Source organism: Cervus canadensis, chromosome 24 (genome assembly GCF_019320065.1).
Source record: "Cervus canadensis isolate Bull #8, Minnesota chromosome 24, ASM1932006v1, whole genome shotgun sequence".
In the NCBI taxonomy this organism is placed as follows: Eukaryota; Metazoa; Chordata; class Mammalia; order Artiodactyla; family Cervidae; genus Cervus; species Cervus canadensis.
This window is the reverse complement of record NC_057409.1, coordinates 19,686,186-19,711,392: the sequence shown is the minus strand read 5'-3', so window position 1 is coordinate 19,711,392 and position 25,207 is coordinate 19,686,186. Positions and strand designations below refer to the sequence as shown.

General features: G+C 36.9%; 1 protein-coding gene across 19 annotated transcripts in view; it reads left to right on the top strand.

Moving 5' to 3' along the window:
* Window positions 1–619: 619 nt before the first annotated feature.
* Window positions 620–25,207, top strand: part of MFF (mitochondrial fission factor) — a 28,604-nt gene continuing 4,016 nt past the window's right edge. The window contains exons 1-12 of one of the 19 annotated variants that reach the window (XM_043445281.1): window positions 624–757; window positions 1,671–1,845; window positions 3,930–4,041; window positions 4,826–5,001; window positions 5,937–6,157; window positions 7,207–7,376; window positions 11,511–11,599; window positions 14,474–14,548; window positions 15,359–15,433; window positions 19,067–19,225; window positions 22,878–22,910; window positions 24,424–24,483. In XM_043445281.1, coding sequence (XP_043301216.1) covers window positions 4,964–5,001; window positions 5,937–6,157; window positions 7,207–7,376; window positions 11,511–11,599; window positions 14,474–14,548; window positions 15,359–15,433; window positions 19,067–19,225; window positions 22,878–22,910; window positions 24,424–24,483 — 920 coding nt within the window. In that variant the 5' untranslated portion in view covers window positions 624–757; window positions 1,671–1,845; window positions 3,930–4,041; window positions 4,826–4,963. Of the gene's footprint in view, window positions 758–1,670; window positions 1,846–3,929; window positions 4,042–4,825; window positions 5,002–5,936; window positions 6,158–7,206; window positions 7,377–11,510; window positions 11,600–14,473; window positions 14,549–15,358; window positions 15,434–19,066; window positions 19,226–22,877; window positions 22,911–24,423; window positions 24,484–25,207 lie in introns of all 19 variants that reach the window. The other 18 variants (XM_043445287.1, XM_043445280.1, XM_043445291.1 and 15 more) reach the window with 18 other exon arrangements.

Below are 25,207 nucleotides of genomic sequence, written 5' to 3'. Positions count from 1 at the left end.
ACACGACTGAGCGACTTCACTTTCATTTTTCACTTTCATGCATTGGAGAAGGAAATGGCAACCCACTCCAGTGTTCTTGCCTGGAGAATCCCAAGGATGGGGGAGCCTGGTGGGTTGCTGTCTATGGGGTCGCAAAGAATCGGACACGACTGAGCGACTTCACTTTCACTTTAAATGGTTAGACAGCAAACATCTCTTGGAAACTAAACAGGGTTTCTAACTACTGTGAAACCAGGTTAGTAAAGCAGGTCAGGGTTAAGGACGACACAGAGGGCTTGGAAAATCGTCAAAATTGGAGTATAGTGTTTAAGAATCACGTGCAGAGCTAGCGAAATATGCAGATTATTAGGCCTCACACCAGTCCTGATTTTGATGCGGACAGTCCTGAAATCTAAGTATTTAACTAGCTACCGAAGGTTTACCTTTTAAACACGAGATGCGGTGGGCGCACTTTGCCCACAACAAAGATGTCGCGGAATCGCCGTCGCACAGCCCCGCTCCTCTGCTTGGGTCTTACGTCCGCCCTTCCTCGCGTCACATGACCACGAACCTGTCTCAACTACAGCTCCCGGAAGGGACCAGTCCCGGGCGTTCTCGCGTCTCTCTTTCTCTCCCCGCCCGCTGCGGGCGTCTCCGGCCGGTGATTTGCCCGGGCGCCTCCGTGCGCTCGGCCAACGGCCTCTGAGACCGCCCACCCGAGCACCCCGGGAGCCGGCGGGCGGCGGCCCTCGCCGGGGACCCTCCAGCGGGCCCAGGGGTGAGTGCTGACGTCTTCCCGACCCGGGACCCGGGGCCCGAGCCGTATGCGGGGCCTAGCGCCGCGGCCCGGATCCTCCGGCGATGGAGGGACCGGCTGGGACGCCAGCCGGTCCGTGGTGCAGTCTTGGCCTTCCCCAGTGGCCTCCCCGCTTCAACCCTGACCTTTCCTCCTCCTCGGGGCGTTGCTCCCCCCTTTAGAGTCTGAGGAAAGCACGGGAGAGCCGCGCACCCTGCTGCAATCGTCCTGGGGCTAACCTTTTCCGCTTTAGTTCTGTGCCTTCGTTTGGTCGAAAAATTGAGTTTTCCACGTAGAAAATAGTTTCTGGCGTGGGAAACCGTAAGGGCGTCCTGAGAGCTTCAAGCGAGGCTTGAGTGGTAGTCTCCTCTCATGCTTCCCAGCCAAGGTCCTGGTACCTTCCAGTATGACCTTGAACCTGCCGCCTGTCTCTTTGAAAGTGGTTTTTGGTTTGTTTTTGCTTTTACTTTGTGTGTGGGGAGGCGGGACGTGTTGGAAAAGAAAGGCCTTGTTGGAAGCCCAGGCGCCCCGGGGAGGCCCCTGGTCGCGCTGATTAGGAAGCATCCTTGCTGCAGGTGTGGATGTCGGGAGATGGTCCAGCGTTTCCTTCCAGGAGCTGGAAACTGGAGAAAGCTCGGATTCACCTTCCGTCAGCGTGTGACCTTCTTCGTCTGCAGGACGAGTTCCCCTTCTGTGGTAGAAGAAAACCCCTGGCTGCCTCCTACGAGAGGCATTCTCGAGGGAGGAGAACCCTTTCAAAAGTGGTGGCGTCTTTTAGTTGCAGAAGATAGAAAGCCTTAGCGCCTTTGTTTCAAATATAGAACCAGTTGTATACAGGCCTCTCACCCCACAGAGAGACTTTAACTGAAGGATCTTAAATGTTTTCTCTCCCTAGATGGAAAAAACATTTCTTTCGGTGTTGATTGCATCACCTAATGAGATCCCAAAGGAAAAACCCTTAGGAAAATAGATTTCGGAGAGAATTGAAACGATTTAGTTGTACCTCGGAGTCTCTGCCCGTGTAATTAAATTGTGTGTAGGACCTGCTATCTTTTTGGTTGCAAGCACTTGTGAGTTGGTTTTGCTCTTTTGTTTTTTTTCCCAAAGGAAATTGTGTTTTCTATCCCTTCCTGTCTGATAGGGCTACCGCATTTTATGATTACAAAGTTTAGCGGTTACTGTCTTCCCTTGTGGTGTTGAAACTTGTTTTCTGTGGATTGATAGCCTTATTTTAAAATTCGTTAACTGGTATTTTCCCAACTTTTCAGTGACTTTTCTTTAAAAATAAAAATGAATCCTGGGTTACTACGCTGTGATTTTCTTATACACCCATTATTTAAATATGAAAGTGAAAGTCAATCAGTCATGTCCAACTCTTTGCGACCCCATGGACTAGTCCATGGAATTCACCAGGCCAGAATACTGGAGTGAGTAGCCCGTTCCTTTCTCCAGGGGATCTTCCCAACCCAGGAATCGAACCCAGGGCTCCCAGATTGCAGACGGATTCTTCAAGTATAGATGCTTGAAAAGAGAACTGAAATAGGGTGACCGGTATAAAAGCCTTGAACTAGGTCCACACAATAAGTGACAAACAACCTGACATTTTTTTTAGTATTTGGGGAATTATAGAAATCTTTGTAACCACAATCAATTTGACCCAAGTTCTTTCTGTGACTTCCTGGGCTGTGTCTTTCGATCCCAGCATTCTAATATAGAAAATGAGAAGGTAAAGCTTGATTCATTCCCCAAATTGGGGACACTTTCCATCACAAGAAAGTGGATGTGACTTGACTAGGTGGTTTGCAGGTGAGGGGTTTTTTAAGAGTTATGTTTTTGTTACCTGTTTTTGTATGTGTACATTAAAGGATTTTGTCTCTTTAGTTATATCACAGAGACTCATGTACCTAATAGATTGTAAGTGACAAAACTGGAGTTAATGTCTTAACTCCAGATGAGAAATTTATTTTCTTTTTTGCTGAAAGATACTACCAAAAATGTCATAGTCTAATGAGAGAGAGAAAAAAAGAGATTTTGATCTAATTTACTTAAGCAGAAAAGCCAGTAATTGGAATAGTAAAATGTTAAATCTTAGTAGAAAAGTTTAATCTACCTTGTAAGTAGTTCAGATTGGCTACAGGAGAATTTGGCTTTTTCTAGAAGTTGTCTTTTCAGTGTCCATCTTTGGTGATTTAAATCCATGATACTTTACAAACTCAGAAAGTCTTGTAAGCAAAGATGTTGCTGTATAATGAAACGTTGAGACCCCTGGTATGTAGTAGTGGAAAGTTAATACGAAGGTTGAAAAGTAGTAAATGGAGTGAGGAGAATAGCACATTTTGGGGAGATACTGTTCTAGCAATTTGCATCCCTTGTTTATTATTATAAAATTTCAGTTTATAATGTCTTAAGGCTGTACTCCTTTTGAAGTGTCTCTTTCAATGTTATTTCCAAATACAAGCTTTTACTGTGCTTCAGGTACATGTATATGTAAGTATAAGAAGGGTATCTCATTTCTTATTTAGAATGATGCACAGAAATTGATGAGAGGCTACCTCTGGGGATCTGAGTTGTTACATAGTATAGGATCAGTGGGACACTTCATTGTTCTGTATCATCTTGTGTACTTTGTACCATGTGCATGTGTTACTGGTTCAAATTAAATACTGAATTAAAGTTATGAATGAAATTAAATACTGAATGATGGGGAATACGTGTAAATCTATGGCTGATTCATATCAATGTATGACAAAAAAAAATAAATAAATAAATACTGAATGAAAGTGGCTGGATGAAAATTTCGCCAGTGCATTTGTTTCTTCTTAATTTGTTTATGTATATATACACACATACATGCCTAAGTATTAAGATTCTGTTAAACATATATATATTTCATCAGCTATGTTTTTCTAAATTCAAATCAGAAACAATAATCTTTTATCTTGCGTTAACTAGTGAATGGTTGTAGGGCTCTGTCTCCAGGCCTAAAATTGGTGGGAAGTTTGTTCATTTTTTTCTTTATTTATTTTAGTGGTTTTTTTAAATGTAAGGCTATGCATCTTTAGTGGCTTTCATCATTCAGAGGATTTCCAGCAATGAATCTCTGATGTCAGTATCATCTAGTTTTTCAGTTAGCTCCGTTTTTTTTCTCCCCCAGGGACAAAAGTGGCTCTAAATCCAGCACGTGAGTACTGAGGCAAGTTAATGGATTTAATATGAAGCACAGAAGCAGATAATGCCAAAGAGCAAGCAGTAATTGGTACACATTTGTGAGTAAAAATTTTCTCTTTTGGGTCCGTTGTGTTAGTCTTTAAACCATTTGCATGCCAGATCCTTAAAATTCACACATTTTGGTAAAGAATAAAAGGTGCAAGTTAGAAGTCATAATTACCAATTGTCAGGGTTTAACCCCTTAACCAACCTCTAAGAACTCTCCAAAGCATGTCAGTGACGTGGAGTTTGAGATGTGTGATGTGTCTCTGACATGGAGTTTTAAGAAATGTCCCCACTGTGACTTAAATTTATACTCCTTAATTTTTTTATTGTCTTTAATTTTTATTGACCTTGACTTAAATATAATATCTTTCACTGAAAACTTAGTGTAATTTAGCTTTCAAAGTTATTTGCTTTTAAAGAAATCATTACTTATACATCAAATATTAAGTTACCACAAATACATCTTTCTGCCCTTTACATTATCTTTGTGATTTCTTCATTTTTACTTAGTCTAAAAAAGAAAAAGATTTCCCCCCCTTCAGAATATAATACTTAGAGGAATTTTGTGACAAAATATTTTCTTCTAATCTGACTTCCCATTTGCATATATGTTTGATTAGCTTTTCTTGACCCTGTTTGCAAAATCATAGTCTAGTGACTATGCCTAAAATGGCCCTTGTCATTTTTGAGGTAGAGAAGAACTCTTTTTAGGAGAGATTTGAAGATTGGTTTTGGTTGAAATCCCAAAATAATTTTAAGTAGATATTTACTTTGATTCATAGTTTTCATATGAAATGAATTGTTGAAATACTGATTTTTATTCTTTCTTTTTTACAGCTGGAAAAGCAGTGTCCGTGTTGTTATGTACACCTTCAAAAAAGTTCAGATCTGTAGGGGAATTGTTGTGTAAAGTAAACAACTCCAGGGTAGCAGTATTTTAATAGCTTTTATAGACGTGTATTTACTGTATTAAAAATGAGTAAAAGAACAAGCAATGACACATCACTAGGAAGGTCAGTGACGTTTTATTCAGTTGAGCTGGTATTATAGGCTTGAGACATAATGGCTTTAAAGCTGATTGCCCACGGGCTAATCATCTTTTACATTTTGATCAACATTTTTTATCTCTGGCAACTTCCTTTCTGCTGCCTTTCCTTGGAGCATGGATTCTTCTCTAATTAGAAGATTTTGCAGTGCATATGTTTTGCCTTTCCCTTTGAAGGCATGTCATGTTTTTTAAAAATATACATGCAAATATGATATTCAGTACAAATGATGAATAGTGTGAACTTTTCACACTATGGTCCCTCAAAATGAATGCATACATTAAGGATTTATTAATGTATATTCTTTATTTGATTTTCAAAATTTCATCTCAGTCATCAGGTATAAATTCAGTAAGAGAAGTTTTAATTTGTATTTTGTGAAACTCAGGGGGTTGCTTCTCTTTTAGTAAATTTAGAATTAACGTTATTTACCTTCTGAATCTGATTTTCATCATAAAAAAGTTTTATTTTTTCCATGCATGATAGCAGTTTCTAATTTCATTTTTATAAAGTCCTAGCAGCTTCCCTTCAAATAATTCACTAGGAAATTTCTATTTGAGTTTTATTTTCAGCAGTTTTTATTTATAAGCAGCATGCCTATCTGTTTATGCAACGAGGAGGAGAGTGTATGTATGTGCATATTCATGTTGTAGTTATACACAAATTTTAAAAATTTGCTCCTAAATAATAACCTCAAGGTGCAACTTCAACTAAGTGGGATGGTATTATGTTGAGAAAAGCGTTTTCTTCCATCTTGTATTTTTCCTTTGTATGTGTTCAGTACTCACAAACGAGAAGTCTTCTTGTGCTTTTTCTAAAAGGTATTGTCTTCTAACTCACTACATAGAGAAGACTGCATTTTAGCACTCATTCACCCCGTTCTGTAAATTTTTTGCCCACAGAGTGAGTGGGGCCGCTTTTCCTTCTCCCACTGCTGCTGAGATGGCGGAAATTAGTCGAATTCAGTATGAAATGGAATACACCGAAGGTATTAGTCAGCGAATGAGGGTCCCGGAAAAATTAAAGGTAGCACCACCAAACGCTGACCTGGAGCAAGGATTTCAAGAAGGAGTTTCAAACGCTAGTGTGATCATGCAAGTTCCAGAGAGAATTGTGGTAGCAGGTATTTTATATTTGTTTATAAAGTTGTCTGATAAACCTTTATTTTATCTATTTTTATGAAAACTTTGGGAAGTTTTCGAAAGATTTAGAAAAAGGATTGGGGCCCACTCCAGTATTGTTGCCTGGAAAATTCTGTGGACAGAGGAGCCTGACAGGCTGTAGTCCATGGAGTCGCAAAGAGTCGGACACGACTGAGCAACTGAGCACACAGAAAAGGGATTGAGAGGTGCAGCTTTACATTTTCTTCAAAAAGTTTATTAATTACCATAGTCTGAAATTTCAAATAGTATTTGTTAATAGTTCAGCTAATTATTGAAGTATGATTTGCATACATAAAATGTGTGTAATTTTAAGTGTATAGCCTGATGATTTTTGACAAAAGTATACTCCTGTGTAACCTCTACCACAGTCCAGATATAGAACTTTTCATAATCCCACCCCGAATGGTTTTTTATTCAGTTCTTACCCCTCAATTCCAGGCAACCATAATCTCCTTTTTATAACCAGAGATCAGATTTATCTTTCCCAGAGTTTTGTATGAATAGAATGATAGCACTATATTATATACTCTTGGGTCTGGCTTCTTTTGCGTAGTGTTAAGTTTTTGAGAGTCTTCCATATTATTGCTTGTATCGATTGTTCTTCCATTTTATTTCTAATATCCCACTGTGTGGATATACCACAATTAGTTTATATATTCACTTGTTGGTGGACATTTGAGTTGTTCCTTTTTTAGTGCTATTAAGAATAAAGCTGCTATGAAGACACATGTTTTCATATCTCTTAGGAACAAGTTGCTAGATCACATTATAAGTTCTAACTTTTAACTTTATGAACAGCTGTCAAACTATTTTTGAAATTGATTGTACCCTGCTATGTTCCCATCAGTGACATATGAAAGCTCCATTTGCTCTGCATCCTTGCCAGCACTTTGTATTGTTAGCCTTTTTAATTTTAGCTATTCCTGGTGGGTGTGTAGTGGCAAATACATTTGAATAAAACCAGTATCTTTTTAAAAACCTCCCTTCTCTGTATTGTTTTTACTCTCAGGAAATAATGAAGACATTCCATTTTCAAGACCAGCAGATCTTGACCTTATACAGTCAACTCCCTTTAAGCCTCTGGCTCTAAAAACACCACCTCGTGTGCTTACACTGAGTGAAAGGCCGCTAGATTTTCTGGATTTAGAAAGACCTGCTCCAACCCCTCAAAACGAAGAAGTAAGTACTGGAGCTTTAACAGCATCTGAACTGGAAATAACATAGACAACTGCAAAAGTTAAAGAGGCAAGAGCCTATAAATCCTGTCATTAGCAATACGTAATGATACCCTTCTGCATGGGCCATGGATTGCTATAAATTCTGGTTTATAGATACTCGGAATAAGATACTGTGCTTTTTTTTTTTTAATTTAAATATTATATTTCAGGAAAATGACAGTTTTGTGGAAGGCATTAACAATCATGGGATCTTGAAGGAAGAGCTTTTATGGCTAGGAGTCACTTTTAGCAAAAATTTGGGGAAGTTTAGCATGGGAAAAAATTAACACATCACTTTGTTATAAAAGCTGTCTGGCAGTTGGCAAAAGCTCTTTTTTCCCCTTGACACTACCTATTCTCTTGCTTGCTCCAAAGTTTCTACTGAGTTATTGTGTTTTGTAAGGTTACTAGCCCTTTTGACCTAAATATGGCAGTATAGGGACTAATAAGATGTTAGTAGCAAAAAAAAAAAGATGTTAGTAGCAAAGTTCAGATTTTGCCTTTGCTGTTGATTTAGGGCCAGTCTTGTAAAATTCCTTTGCTGTGATTTCTGTAGTTGCAACTTCATTTTAATTCCTGAATTCCTGTGTTGTCATGATTCTAATAAAAGACAATATGCAAAGATAAGTTTTTATTGATAATGAAACTGCCTTTGTCTTTCATCTTTCATATAGTCCTTCCTAAGAGAGTACATCATGCACATAACCTACAGGAGTGCAGTTTCCCGGTACTAGGTATAGCCTTTTCTTAGGCTGGAAGTTTTTGCTGAGGTGACTCAGATAATACACTTAGAGGTGCCAGTTTAGACATTCCATATATTTGCTTGATGAAAAGTACCAAATTTGAGTCTTCACATGATGAAAAGGCCCGAGGTGCTTGCAGGACTGTATTTAACAGACATCTTCTGAGCTTTTGTGTAAGACAGTGCAGCGAGACACGCTTCCTTCACAGTGGTCTGAGTGAGGGAAAGACCCTGACGGCTGTGAATAATACTGTCTTGGAATGAGAATTCTGCCAGAAGAGAAACCATCCCTTTGATATTCCTTTAGTTTTGTTTGCCTTCTGATCTTCATGATCCCACTGTTTTAGACACTGCTTGGTGTGAATAACCAGCCTGAAAACAAGCTGAGCACTGTCATGAGTGACCATTTTTTAATTAAAATAATATTTTATTTTAAAATAATAAATAAGTGGCACTTACATTTTTGTAAATCACCCCCTTTTTTCTGAATGATTAAGGATGAGTGATAGAAAATTTTTTACCAAGATTTCCCTCAGTAGACCTAGATTCTAAGCCTGTGTGAGGTTTACTCCTGCAGTAATTGTGATATTTAGTCAAATGTGATAAATGTCCAAAGTGTATAGCACTGAAGCGAAAAACTGAGCCTGAGAATTAGTCTTAATTTTGAGGGCCTACTTTGCTGCTTACTAACCACATAGCTTTCATCTAGTTGTTTAACTGTTCCAAGGCAAGGCTCATCTCTAAAATAAAGAATAATGCCAAGTACATAAGATTATTGAGAGAATTAGGTATAATAATATGTATAGTATGTTTAGCACATGGTTCTAATTGATGTTAAAAGATCAATAGGTACAAATATCATTGTTATGAAAGTTAGCATCCTCTGGCAAAAAAATATGGAAATAAGTGTCTTATCAACAGATAAATGGATAAAGAAAATGTGAGATACACACAGAGAAACACACAAATACAATGGAATACTACTCAGCCATAAAAAGAATGAAATTTTGCCATTTACATCAGCATGGATGGACTTGAAGGGTATAAGGCTAAGTGAAATGAGTCAGAGAAAGACAAATACTATATGATATTACTTATATGGGGAATCTAAAACATGCAACAAACTAGTGACCATAACAGAAAAGCAGCAGACTCACAGACACAGAATAAACTAGAGGTTATTAGTGGAGGGGTCGGCATTAAGAATTGGGGAGTGGGAGGTACAAACTATTGGGTGTAAGATAGGCTACCAGGATGTATTGTACAACGCAGGGAATATAGTCAGTATTCTGTAATAACTATAGAGTATAACTTTTCAAAATTATACGAAAAAAAAATAAAACGGACCATTATAGGGGAAAATACTAAGGAATCTGAGCAGATTCTTGAGGGAGAGATAAGATCTGAATAAATCTGGAGAACCAGTAAACAAAGGCCTCATGGACATTGATTTGTCCAGGATTCGTTTTTATATATAAATACCTTCAAGTGATTTTGACTTTTGGTTTAACTGTAAAGAACTCTTGCAGTAGGCTCCAAGCCAACTCCTTTTCTGTTTTTTTTTTTTCTTTTGTTCAGATAGATAAGTGGTTCATAATCATAACCAAATCTAAGCCACACTTTGAAGTTATGTGCCACTTAGTATGATTTTAAGTTTTATTGGCATGAAATACAGGATTTTTTCTGCTCTGATGGTGCTTATACCCTGGTGATCTAGTCCCAAGTCTTTTTTACCAGCATTAATGGATACTGGGTTTGCATTTTTGAGAATGTTAATCTTCAAGTCTGTTGGTTCACACACCAGTTGTCATTTACAATAAAATCTAAATTTTTTTTTAACCATTAAGTTGCCACAGGTGTTTCCAGTAAAAAAAAAAATATATTTTTAAGCAGAAAAGTTCATGATTACCATTGTTTGTTATCTCCTGTGTGCGTATGTGTGTTAGTCACTCAGTCGTGTCTGACTCTTTGTGATTCCCATGGACTGTAGCTTGCCAGGCTCCTCTGTCAATGGAATTCTCCAGGCAAAATACTGGAGTAGGTTGCCATTTCCTTCTCCAGGGGATCTTCCCAAACCAGGGATCGAACCTGGGCTCCCACATTGCAGGCAGATTCTTTACTGTCTAAGCCACCAGGGAAGCCCCACTTATCTCCTGCTGCCCATTAAACCACCCTAAAGTTGGTGGCTTGAAATAGAAAGAAATTGCTTATTTTGCTCATGGATTTTTTGGGTGAGGTATTTGCATCAAACATAGTGGGGAAAGCTTGTTTTTGTCGTATATTATCTGGGCCTAGGCCAGGAAGTCTCAAAGGCTCGGGATGACTCAACAGCTTGAGGCTGTAGTCATCTGAAGGCTTACTCACTCATAGGTCAGTTGATTCTAGCTATTGTGTAGACCTCGGCCAGGATTGTTGACTGGCATAACGGTACATGGCCTTTCTGTCTGGCCGCTTGGGTCTTGGTGCTGTTGTTCCAAACAATGAAAGGGAAAGAAAGCAGAAGCCTTAGTGTTGTTTCTCACTTAACCTCAGAAGTCACATTTATCATCTCTGTAGCAGTCGCTAGCCCACCTAATTTCAAGGGAAGGAAACGTAGATTCATCCTTTAATTCCATCTCTTTAATGGAAAGCGATCAATGATAACATTTTGTAAGAAGAGCATGTAAGGTGGAAGATTGTAGCTATTTCTAGAATGCTAAAACTTTTAAGCGTGTAAGATTTTTTTAGTTTTCAAATATCTAATCTGAGTTTGTTTTAACCTCAGAAACCTTATTTGTAATATTTACAAATATATCCCATTTCCTATAGTGTAAGTGCTTTTAAAAGCTGTTGTGAATTATTGGTAAGTAATGTAAGTACTGATGCTGGGAAAGATTGAGGGCAGGAGAAGAAGGGGACAACAGAGAATGAGATGGTTGGATGGCATCACCGACTCAATGGACATGAGTTTGGGTAAACTCTGGACTTGGTGATGGACAGGGAGGCCTGGCGTGCTGTGGTTCATGGGGTCGCAAAGAGTCGGACGCAACTGAACTGAACTGAATAAGTTTATTGCATAATTATAATAAGTAAAAATATTAATAATTGTACCAGGTAAGATTGAGACTTAAAAAGCAACTGGAAGTCACTATTTTCATAAAGAAGATAAGCATTCCGAAGTTTATCCGCATTATAGTAAGCAGAGGTTTTTTTCTTAACATGCCCTGCATATAATACACACACCAAGTAGCAATTCATGGTTGTGTTCTTTCTTAATTTTGTGAGTAGCCTTAGATTAAGGTCCTTTTGATGCTAAGCAACTACTAGACTACTAAGAATATTTTCTGTTCCTTTCCCTTTCTTTGTGCCTAACAGATCCGTGCAGTTGGCCGGCTAAAAAGAGAACGCTCTATGAGTGAAAATGCTGTTCGCCAAAACGGACAGCTGGTCAAAACTGATTCCATGTGAGTAGAACCACTAAGCATTGTATCTCATTCATAAGTTGTCTCTATACATTGCCTGTCCCATCCTTTTCTAAATGATTTACTTACTCTCAAGTATTTAAAAAGAAAAAAAGGATGAAGTGTATGTTTTATACCTAAGAACCTGAAGAAAAAAGTCATTTACTTCTAATAGTGTTTGCAGTTTATCATGTAATACGTTTACATCAGTTTTGTATTTTTGTAGTACTCTTCATAACCTTAAATTTGGGGAAAGAAACAAAATAAAGCATAAAAACACTTTGTTAAGGAAACATCTTCATTTTCAGGTTACTTAATTTGTGATTAGGTTGTAAAAGGACTAGTCGGCTCTGCTTCTATTGAGCCATGGTAAAGAATATAGCATAACCAAATGGCATTGTTTTTGCTTTCCAGGATTATTTTTTTAGCTCTCTTCCTACTGAGTGACAGAATTCTTAGATCCTTCTCATTTTCTAAAAATTTAAGTACATTGTTTAAAGGACTATTTGTGTAAACCTTTCTTTCTCATTTGATTATGTTATCATACCCTGATCTTAAAAGCTATCCCTACCATAAGATGTTTTAAATTGGACAAGTGATTTTTGTTGTTTTACTAAAATTGATTGGTGTTTTAAAATAAAATATCCCTTTAAAAACTGGTCAGAATTTTTTAAGTCTCAGAGCCATTGGTGATTTAAATTATATAAATTGCTGTTTCTTCCTCATTAAATTTTCAACTTTCGTGAGATCATTTATCATGAACCTGATTTGATGTCAGACATCACGTTAATCTCTCTGGGAACTAAGAAAGAATCAGGGGGTGATAATGTCTCTCACAGCTTGCAAATCTAGATAAAAAGCAAAACATTTAAACTTACATGGAAAATACCACACAGTACAATTATGCCATTTGTAGTAAACTGTGTGAAGTTTTAACCTGGGCTTGACTAAAGAATATAGGGATGCAAGAGGGACTTTGATGGGGATTGAGTCTCTCTTTTTTTGCATTAGGTGCAAAGGAGAACTGTAACTGTTTTCATTTCTTGGGGAATCTTGAAATGCCTCCTAAAGTAGTTACAGTTATTCTGAAGCATTATATAGGAAGATAGGAAGTTTGAAAGAATATATGTCTTCTTCAGGGAAGGCTTATCTGAAAGGTTCAGCCATTTTTAATAATGAATTTTTTTGTGATAATTTTATGTTTTCCTGCAGGCCCATGGCTGGCAGTGATAGCCAGTCCATGGAATTCCTTTTTCTAGACTGTGTTAAAATATGTTACACAAGTGGTGAAAAGACTACCTAATTTATGGTGAAGGTAGCTTCTTGATGTTTAGAACCCTCTCAGAATGATTAAACATAGACCTAAAGGCTTCTGTTATTTTCTATTTGTAATATTTTTGAGGGCACCAAAAGTTTCTAATTAACTTTCCTGTTATATAAAGATATTGCTTTTTATTTAGTCCATGATTACTTTGAAATTTCCCATAATGAAATAAAAATAGGACTATTTTACTATAGCATCACTTTTGATTTTTTCCCCCACAAAGTATATATTACTGATAGCTAAGTTCAGTTGACAAGAGAGGAAACGGCTCTGCTCTGTAATACATAAAAACCAGGCTTGTGAAGCATGAGCTAGAGTAAATGACTAGTTCATAGATACTTTTGCAGTTACCAGTGATGAAAGTTCCTCAGAAAAGATGAACAACAAAAAAAAAACAAAACAAACAAAAAAAAAGATGAACAAAGTTAGCTAATATTTGAGTTCTTTGTTTCTTTAAGTCCCTTGAAAGGCATTTTCTAGATCAGGGGTACCCCAGTCCCCAGGCCAGGAACCAGTACTTGGCCGTGGCCTGTTAGGAACCAGGCCACACAGCAGGAAGTGAGCAAGCCTGCAAAGTTTCATCTGTATTTACAGCCACTTCCCATCGGTCACATTACAGCCTGAGCTCCACCTCCTGTCAGATCGGTGATGATGTTAGATTCTCATAGGAGCACAAACACTAACCCTAGCGTCAAGGCAGAATGTCCTGAGATCGCCACAAAATAGAAATAAAGTGCACAATAAATGTAATGTGCTTAAATCATCCTGAAAATCCCCGCCCCTGCCCCTCCGTCTGTGGAAAATTTGTTCCATGAAACCAGTCTTTGGTGCCAAAAAGGTTGGGGACTGCTATTCTAGATGTTTAATGAAACAGAATCTCATGTTTTAATTTTCAGTTGTAAAAATAGCATGAATATTCAACTATACAGTTTTTTGCAATAGAATGCTTACCTTCCTTAACCATACTTTTTGTTTCGGTAGTTATGTATGTTACCATGGTAAGATACTTAACCATGTTTTTGTTGATAACCATCTTTTTGTTGATAGTGTGACCTTGCCCTTTCTTCTGCTGCTATTAATTTTATTATTTATAATTGTATTCATGTTTAAGAATCTACATTTGATAAACTTTCAAATTTTTATATAATGAGCAAATTATGTATTTAATGCTGGTAATGTGGTAAGGAAGAAGCTATTAACATGGTTCAGCTGTATTTTACCTCTGCCAAAGTAATCATTGGACTCTTCCTGTCTTTACCTACTTCAGCCTTTTCTCTGTGATCTGATCCGATTATGTGTCATTGTGCGTGAACCTTTGCCTGCCTCCACTTTATTTTATTCCTTGGATTTAGGAATAAAAGTCCATAGGGGTATAAGAGCAGGAGCGCTGACCTTGTTCTCTCACTTACTTTCTTTTTTTTTTTTTCTCACTTACTTTCAAAGAGACAATAGGGCTTGTTATTGACACAAAAATGATCAGTAGATTCGTATTTAGCTTTTTTCTTTGTGTTATAAAAGCTGAATATGTAAAAGAAGCATAATTATTATTTAAGGTGGTACAGATCAGATTCTGCCCCAAGAAATAAAATTTCAAGGTTCCAGGCACCGATTTCTGCACCGGAGTACACGTAAGATTTTTATCTGTCTGCTCTGCTTTTCACAATTAGGAGTTGTTTTAATTTTGCAGGCTTAATGTGACACTAATATTTCACCAGGTAATTGGCATGTACTGCCCTAATTCTCTTACTGTTTGGCTTTTAAGTACCTCTGTTTCAGGATTTCTCAAGCTGTTATCATATACTTTGTTTAAAAAAAAAAAAAGCTAGATCAGCTAAGGAAGTTATGTATGATTTGCAGTATAATGGTGAAAGTAGAATGGAATAATTCATACCAAAAATCCTTTCTAGTTCCTTTATTTTGCTTTCATTGGCATATTAGTTCTCTGTGGATTCGGTTCAATCAGATTCAGTGGTTTCAATCTTTAAAAAATTTTAGCACACTATCTTTTATTGTTTATTTTCACTCAGAAGGAGAAAAGGAGTCTAATGAGTCATTTAAGTTTTTTTTTAAATTCCATATATTAAGATTAAGCTTTGGAAGAATATTGTGAGATCATTAAACCCACTCTTTCTGTGTGTGTGATACAGCAAGGGATGGGAATGACTGGCCTCTTAAGGGGAGGGGAAACTTTGGCATGCAGTATAAGATTCAACAGCTAGTGTAGTTCTCAAGTACCAGAAACCGTTCTGACAACCGGTGATTTCTCTCTTAATTCTGATTCTCTTATACTTCTAGGAACCAGTAAATTACCTAGTGGCAAGAAATTAAAACTTTATCTGTATTTAAAATTTCAAGAGAAATGGTGCAAAATTTGTGATTCAGTGAAATTTTTTTCTTCCCTTTCTTACTGTTTTATCTTTACTATATTTTTGGAAAAGACTGGAGCCTCATCAAAGAGATTATCCTCGCAGTTTGAGAAACACTATTCCTATGAAAACCCGTGGAAAAAAGAGGTGTTTGACTTTGGACTTATGTTATAATAATAGCTATGCCAAGTCAATTTTCATTTAAATTTGAGTTCTAACATTGACTAGTGTTGTTTATTCAACACTCGCATAGTAAGAGTTCATATAGGCATGAGAAAGAGCTATTACTAATGAAATAATATGACACACATAAGTACATTCTTCAAAATTTCCTTTTATAAAAGAAAAAGGTAAAGCTGAGATTTTGCTGTTTTGTAACGTTACTAAGATGAATTTATCGTCAACATGCATTTTTATTAAATCACTAATACTGTAACATTTGCTTGAATAATCTCAGTACCTTTGCAATATGTTTACTTATTTTTCATAGGAGTTCATCTGTCAAAACAAAAAACCAAAGTCACTCCACTTTGGATGGGTGGGCAGAGATGAAACTCAGCTCTGAAAGCACTGTTTGCTGTCACGGTTAATGCCACCAGGGCCGGGCATCCCAGCTAGCATCAGGCCTATCACTAACATGGGGCTTATTCTTTTTTTGTTCTTAGATTTGTTTATTTTTAAAGAGACTCGCAAGACTGCTTAAAGCTTTGAAAAGAAAGAATTACTAGACTCTTTCTTCTAATTAGTGTAGCTATGATCATTTTATGCTTTAGTCATTCAGTTCATCTGTAGATAGAAATAGATTAACCATTAAGGGCATTTAATCTGTACGTATACTGCCCAAACTGGTCATCAGTGTATGAAGTACTTCTACTCTGATTTTGCTGTTTATGAAAGATTGTTTATGAAAAGTTAAGTTTCTTAACTAATCTTTGAAACTTTTGAGAAAAAGTTTTCTTTTGAGAAACAACCTGAAATCCAAATATGATTTTGATGTTAATCTTTGATGAAATATCTTTACTAGCATTAGTGAAGACTTAATTTTAATTTTATCTTTCTACGTTAATATGTTTTCTTACTAAGTTACCATTGAGGACTGTGATGGTTTTTTTCCATTTAATACCATATTCCAATTTTATATGATCATAGAATCTTAGAATTGAAGGTGATCTTACAGACTTTTTAAAACTCAGTCTTCCGTGCATTCCATCTGAAGAATGCTTTGCAATTAATCTGAAAATAATTTATGCTTGATGACCTGATTTCCCATGTATGGACAGGAAACACTTGTACTTTTAGAATTTAAATAAACAATTCCTATTGCTTATTTCTGACAAAGTGAGTTTTCTCCAAGGAAGCCTTCTTTCCTTTTGAATTTTGATGGGCAAAAATCCATCAAAGCTTTTTCATGGATTTGGATTCAGTTTGTTGGCATTTTTACTCTTAATATTATAATTCTAAATAGTGATCATTATAGACTTTATATAGGTAGCTCATTTATATACTGTTTCAAATTGGTATATGCAGTGTTCAATGTAAGCCCCAGAATATGAAGACAAAAGCTTCAATTATGTCAGTAGATACTGTCCTGAATAGTCTTTTAAAACTTGATTAAGTCAGTTTAGCTAGGTATGATGGTGTTGCTGTCGAGAACAGTGTCAGATGGATGCCTGTTTATGTTGATGAAGAACTGGCCATTTTATTCCTGCCTCTGGTGACACTTTTCTAACATGAATTGAGTCTGTTTTCTTAGAAGGAGCAAGAACTTCAGGTATTCTCTATGCTGCCTGAAGAGAATGTTGAGTACAAGCCTAGTACCTAGACTTTGAGTCCCAGATATACTGTTTCTTTTACTCTTTTTGGATACCCAGTTTGGGTTCTGCTGAGTACCATGGATCAGTTGATATTTATTGTTGTTGATAAGTTATATATATTCCAGAAGATTCCTAGTCTGTGGACAGATGTTTCAGGTAACCATCCATGAGTTTGCATCTGAAAACTTGCATTTATCTTGACACCATGAGGCCTCATTCATATGGTGAATCAGCCCTGACAGATTACTGGAAAACATGGTTTTCATGTATTTTGTACTTTTTGCTTTGGATCATCAAGACATTGAAAGTTATTCACATAATTGTGGAGAAGATTTCGTTTTTAACTTTCTGGGACTCTGGGAATAATATTAGATGACAGTTACCCTTTCAAAAATTATCCCACTCATTTTGTGGTTCCCAAAAATATTAAGTAAGAAAAAATTACACGGATCAAAGTACAATCTTTTCTCTTTTTTAAATTTTTTAAATTTATTTTTATTTTTTCCCAATTATTTTTATTAGTTGGAGGCTAATTACTTTACAATATTGTAATGGTTTTTGCCATACATTGACATGAATCAGCCATGGATTTACATGTGTTCCTCATCCTGAACCCCCATCCCACCTCCCTCCCCATCCCATCCCTCTGGGTCATCCCAGTGCACCAGCCCCAACATCCAACCTGGACTGGCGATCTGTTTCACACTTGATAATATACATGTTTCAATGCTGTTCTCTCAGATCATCCCACCCTCGCCTTCTCCCATAGAGTCCAAAAGTCTGTTCTATACATCTGTGTCTCTTTTTCTGTCTTGCATATAGGGTTATCGTTACCATCTTTCTAAATTCCATATATATGCGTTAGTATACTGCATTGGTGTTTATCTTTCTGGCTTACTCACTCTGTATCATGGGCTCCAGTTTCATCCATCTCATTAGAACAATCTTCTCTTGCACTTGTTCACTATCTGCTCCACCTGCACTCTTCTGTATATGATGAGCAAGGATGAGGCTCAGTCTAAGATGTTCTTGCCCTGACACTGAGAAAATTATTGAGCCCACATCCCATAGTTCTCTTATTGTAACAAATCAGATGCCAAGTCCTTAAATCAGTTAAATACCTCATATTGCTGATCATGCTCTAAAATTAGACAGTTCTCTGAAAATAAGAATCCACATTAGAACTGTAAAATCACTTCTTTGAAATGTGCTTAGCTTTTAGGAGAAACTGTAAGTGGAACCAAAGACATTGTAAGTTTCAACTCACATATAAAAGAATGACCAAGGTTATTGTTACTGAGAAACCAAAAAATGATCATTTAACCTCCATCTGGATAATTTAAGAAGTATCCTTGCCTTTTCATTGTATTCAGGGAATGTATGCTTTAATTGAGTAATCAAAATGCTTTTTGTTAGCTTTCTGAAACGTTGATTCATCTTTAAATTTACTCGGCATAAACTAATTGCTTCATTGTCTTTGTGAAGTATTTGAAATTGGCATTTTCACGGAATCCCTTTCGTTTTATGCATGTAAACTTTGCCTGACAGCTGTTTACTGAAATTCCCTATCTTACTCTTCTGATCATCTGTAAGTTGCAGTGCCGTGTTGTTTGTTAGAGGCTTGGGTTCACGTTTCTCCAGAGGCGGGGGCTGCAGTTGCTCTGAGGTAGTTCTCTTCCCTTTTAAAGTTGTCCTTTCATATTCAGTCTGTTTAACTTGACGCTTAAAGCTACGCAGTTACAGATGCTTCATGGTAGCTGGGTTTTAAAAAAACCACAGAAACAATTTAACATGTTTATTAACTTATTTGGCCTGACTCTGTGGGGACAATGAAGGGTGGGGGAAATGGGCAAGAAAACTAAGCTAATTTTTAAAATATGGGTGTTTGGGGAAAATGTTGAGCTGGGGTTTTACAAAAATCTGACGTGAGTGTTTTTCTCTTCATTTGCTGTGCTTGTGTGAACAGTGTGACACCATCGCCACCGCAGGTCCGGGTTTGCCCTCCCCGTATGTTACCTGAAGACGGAGCTAATCTTTCCTCTGCTCGTGGCATTTTGTCGCTTATCCAGTCTTCCACTCGTAGGGCTTACCAGCAGATCTTGGATGTGCTGGATGAAAATCGCAGGTGATTGGCCATCACTGACTCTTGCCAACTTTTCTGCATTATTTTTTGGCTCCTTTTTAGTGGACTGTGGTGTCTTCCTTTTATGTTTGCACCTTTGTCTCTTTCTCAGATGCAATGATTTAAAGAGCTTGCTTTGCTTTCTTTTAATTTGAAATTATTGTCCAAAATTCACATTTCAGAAGATTCTGTTAGCTTCTCTTCAGTTGAGGTACAGCAGGAGGGGGTGGGATACAGTTAGTAACTACCGATACACAGGAAATATATTGATTTTTCTCCCCCAAGACCTTGCTGAGCTGTTCTAAGTACTTGATTCCATTTTGGATATGCTGAGGGGTACTTTTGGATCCAGTGTGGGATGTTGGGCTGAATTGTACTCATTTTTATTAGTAACTCTTTAATCATTTATGATACTAATGTGGTTGGATTAGTAAGCAAATCTTTGAAGATGAAGTCAGTGTAGCTGCCAGGGCTTTTTTTTTTTTTCCCCCCCCTCTTCACTAGGGATTTCTAAGCCTGTGCTAAAAATCCCAGGTGCTGTTGTCTCTTTGTTAATAATACTGATTGTTCTCAATATGGATGGCGTGTCTCACTTTTGAATGCCTCCAGTTAAAATCACTAGTAGTGTACCTAGAATTGTTCATTCAAATGAATTTTTTGCCATTATTTCGAATAGCTTTTTCTCCTTGCTTCATTAGTAGATAGTGTTTTAAAAAGATGAAATTTGAGAGCTTTTTGGCAGAATGTGAGGAAAGTACAGTCAATTTCACTTCAACTCTAAACATTTTATGTAGTAATAACTCTGTTGAGTCAGTGCTTGAATTTTCATAATCATTTTATTAGGATGTTAACTTTGCTTTCTGAAGAATTTCCAATAAATTAAACAGGCCTTTCCAGTAGACCTTCTTTCTTACCTTGGGAACTGACATGTCTCGTGACTTGCTCTGAACAAACTTTTGCTTGTTACCTGCTCTTGAGCCTCACACAAGCCCCAGGTGTTTCACCGTCCATGATGAGCACCCATCGTGCCTCTGGACTAGGGTTCCTGACCCTTCCCAGGGTTCCCATACGTGTGGGCCCAGGGACTTAAAGCCATACTAGAAAGAGCGTAACAGAGAAAGTTCATGGCAAGGGCAAAATTGCATCTATGTGTACCTGTATTCATGTATGGGTGGGGGTGTGTGTGGGCGTGTATATATACACATTATGAATATATACATATATGTATGTGTATATATATCCCTCCCTAAGGGTTTAGAGTCCCTGTTACACTCTTTAAAGCTTCAAGGACTATATTAGATTATAAGAAGCATCATGGTTTAGAACAAAAAGCTTGGATTGAAGGGATTGGATTTAATCTTGGTCCACCGCACCGAGTAATTTGCCACATGCTGACCTTGAACAAATTGCCTAGCTTCTCTGGGCCTCGTTTTCTTCATCTGTTAATACTAATATTACCTAGTTTTCTGGATTCTCGTGAGGACTCTTCTTTCCTCCCCTGTCTTTATTTTAAGATATAAAGATGGCCTCAAATTTTTTGTTTAGTGTCATGAGAGATACTTAAAAAGATATTTAATATAAAGTACCTGGCACTTGACTAGTATTTCCAAATGCCTGTTTTCTTCTCCCTCCTTAACATAGATTTATTCTTTACCAGTTATCCTCTTTAACTTTTAATTATAATAGGTCCTTACAAGAGGCTAGTTTATTAGGTCAAATTTATTTTATCAAATGCTATTACAGTGAAAATATCTGAATGGGACAGATGTTTTATAAATCCTATATAGATGACAAAGATGCATCCCCCTGCATACACACAGCTCAATGCAGTATATGGAAAAATAGTTGTATTTTTTTTTAATCCATAATGGAACAGTTTTGCCTTAAATTCAAAAGTATCATAAGAAATCTTATTAATTGTAAAATTTGCTTTGTATTCTGTTATTTATGAAAAATTATCTTGAGCTTTAAGTGATTTTTTTTTAATTGAAATAAATTGATAATTTTAAAATTCCCTTTTCTGTGAAGGAAGTATTTTTCTTATTAAGTGAGATTTTTTAAAAATTCATAAAGTAGTTGTAGTAATAATTCTTTGCTCCTGTATATATACCTGGGAACCTGGAAGAATAGATTATCATTAGTATTATTGGTTGCTTTCAACTTGAAAGGTTTTTTTTCGCCCGTTGTATTTACTAATCTAAATGTTGTGCAAGATTTAATCAGAGTTGTAGATGTCAAATTAGTTTTTATTTCTGCTAGGAGAACTGTCTAGTTTGACTTATCAGATACAAGAAATAGGAATGTGAAATTTGGATAATGTTCTACTTGCATGACTATTAAATAATATTGCATATAAAGTTTGAAGTGCTTTTATGTTCCTTGCTCTGTATATCTTTTTTTTCCTTCCTATTTTTTATTCCTGGCTGTTATGCTAATGCAGTGTCTTATCTTTGGTCTTAAGCCATTGTATTAGATACAGTTAATAAAGTTAGAACTGTTTGACAGAAAGAATGAAAAAAACCTTTCTGCCTGTTTTATTATCATAAAATAAGGCATTTTCGCAGTTGCTTGGCATAAGAATTATTTTTAGTGTATACTCTGAGGGTCACTGTTGAAAGGTTTATGTATTTTGTTTTTATTTTCTCATCTTGAGAACTTATATGACCCAAAACCAAGTTCAACGTGAAAACAAAGTTAAATTCTAGGTATGCGTTAGAAAAGTTTACTTACATAGGTCGGTGCTATGCATTTGGAAAACTGAGGTATAAGAAAAAAAATTTACCAAACCATCTGAAACAGCAAGTACCAGGTGTGTTCTTTGGATTTAAAAATGCTGTTTAGTCCATGCTAGTTAGGAAATGCTCACATCTCCTGACACCTTCGAGAGCTCTGTATCTCACTCTCCAATACAAAATATTAATGTTTTTAAAAAGAAACTTAGTACCTCTGAAAGAAAACTATTTAAGTACTCAGATTAGTCATGCTCAGCATGCTTAGGTTTTATACTTCCTTGACAGTCCAGTAATGAAGACTCCACTCCTCACTACAGCTGCTAGGGACAAAGGTTCAAGCCCTGGTCAAGGAACTAATATCCCACATGCTGCCCAAGTACAGCCAAAAAAAAGGAGGGGCTTAATTATTTCTGGCTTTGATTCAATAGAGTAAGAAGCCAATTTGTAGATAATTTATATTTTTTGCAAGTATCCATGTAAATACATTACTTGGAAGACCTAGAAATGCAGAGTTGCAGTTGAGACAGTATCTGTTATTTATAATGTATCTTTTTAAAAAATACATGTAATTCCTGGTACATCTACCCTGTTTACTTACTGTAGCAGTTTCCATGTTTTATTTTGTTTTGTTTTTTAGCAAAAAAACATTCTACTAAGACCATTTATTTACTGAAAAATGTTGATATACAAGTTAATACTGGAAGAGCCTTGAATCTCATTCCCTTTTACCACTTTAATTACAAAACTTATTTTCAAAACTGAAAAGATTTTTTAATACGTTAAATCTTACTTATTTTCAAACTTAAAATGATTCCTTAATGTATTAAGTCATATTTACAGTAGAAAGTGGTACTTGAATAAAGTTTCTAACTTTGCCAAACACCTGTCTAATTTACTTTTATATTATATGTGTCAATTGCCAGTGTGAGAAGACAAAATGAAATACGTTGTGAAAGGTAAAGACTGTATTATTTTCTGGCTCTGCATTATAAAAGGGAAATCTCTGTGGTGGAATATGTTGGATATGGCAGATCCTTTTGAGCATATACTTGAAATTTTTAAAAAAGCTTTAGGTAGCACACAGCAGTGGCTTCACTTTTAACCTTTCTCATGTTAGTGTGATATAGGATCAGAAAGTAAGTTTTCCTAATGTCACAGGATAAATGAATTAGTAGGGTGGGATGAGTTAAAAAACCTGCCTCAAGCATTATGATTTCTTACAGTTCTTTAGCCAACAAAGGAGAAGTCTAATATCTGACTCAAAAGTCCTTTCCCCTCTAGGTTCTATAAATTTCTTTAAGCACCAGTAGTGCCTTTAGGAAACATACAACCTAAGCATTAAGATTTTCTCTTATAAATTGATTTGACATAAAATAGTGGTCTATATTGTAACAAAAATTCTACAGCTGTGCCAACTTACAGAAAAAAAAGTAGTAACATTTGGTGTTAAATGTTTCCTCTAAGAATTGTGTTGATACTTAAATTCAGGTAAAACCTGATAAGCCTGTAGAGAATGAGACATTCAAAATAGAATAATAATTCTTCAAACCCTCAATGTGGCTTCTGCACCCCACCCTCCTTTCTCTGGTTATAAGTATTGCTGATTCCTTTTGGGGGAGTTGACCAGTGACCACATAGAGCCTTTGTTTCCTGATTTAAAAAGTAAAATTTACTGAAGAGGTTATCTCTTACCAGTAGAGAGCTAATTGTGCACTAAAATCAAAGTATGTGCTCAGTGAAAATGCCCACAAAGTTTCCCGGTGCGCCCTAGTCTTCATTTCCAGCAGCCCCTGTGTGTCTCTCCTGGTTGCCCCTCGGGATCAGGCGCACACATTCAGTTGCACTTCCTGTGATGTGCTGTATTATGCCCTCAAGATGTGTCCCCGACCTCCTCAGCTCCAGAGCTGAGCTCCAGTTCTGCTCTTGGGAACTGAGGGTTTGCGTGCGACCCGGCTGCATTAGGATCCGAGGCAGGAAGCAGAGTTCATGAGGCGGGAGGCAGGGAATTGTGGGAAGTGGGAGTTACTTCAGGTTTGTAGCTTTCGAGATGGCTGTTGATACCAGATGAGCAGCCATGACCATGCAGGTGCTGCTAACCAGTTCCTGACACGCTTCTGAAGTTGCCGATGGTTGTTTTTTTCCCAACTCAAAGAGAGGAGTTACACATTTTGAACAGAATTAGTAGGATGTCAAGTACAAGCACCAAAAAATTAGTTTGTATGTTGGTGCTGTTTGTTACGAAAATAAGAGGTTCCCTTTGTTTTCTAACTCATTGTAAAATGCTCAATTCATGAAAGCCATAACATGGATGACAGCGAGACCAAGATACGTAAAGTATTTGAAATATATTGTATTGAAACATACAATATAATCCTATTTGACATTTGTTTGTCTTATTTTTGCTTTTATTTCATTACCCTCTGTTTCCTGACTCTGTCTTGTGCCTTCTCCTGCAAAAACCCGCCTTAGACCTGTGTTGCGTGGTGGGTCTGCTGCCGCCACTTCTAATCCTCATCATGACAACGTCAGGTAAACTCTGAGACTTTGTAATTACCAGGGTGAACAGTTGGTTGAATGTGTTATTTTGCAGGGCGTAATGCATGCAGTAGCCATGCCTTTAGATTATAGCTTTAAACTCTAGAGTTTTCTCTAGGTGGACCCCCTGCTTTTCTCTGAAAACAGTGAGTCTAATCACTCGTGACATTTGGCCAAGAGAGTATAAGGAAAAAGTTATAATACATCACTATGTGAACGTCTGAGCCGGTGTATTTAAACACAGTTTTAATGGACGATCATGCTAGTACACAGAAAAAAATAATCTTAAACCTTGCTTTGTGTGCATTATGTTAATTGTTGCCTGAGGTTCTGTCCAGCACTTCCTTTTTAGTTGTTAATTGTCTATAATGTCACTTTGTCACTTTCACTGTATAGATAAACATGTCTGTAAAGCATCATTTCAAATTGGGGAAATTAGGATTGACAGCCTGAGAGGTTAAATGGTTAGAAAGAGAATTTAGTTTTTAAACATTTTTGTCATCTGTTGATGAAGCTTTTCTCTCTTATTTTGTCCCTCTCACTTTGAGTTATGCTTAGCCTAAAGTAGGCATTTCTTCCTGTCGTGCACAAGGACAGATAGAATGGCACATACTAATACTTAAGGTTCTCAGGTACCCAAATTCTCATTTCCAAAGTTGTACAGTTGATAAAAAAAATGGTTGGTACAATAATGATACCATTACTGTAATTTTTTCAG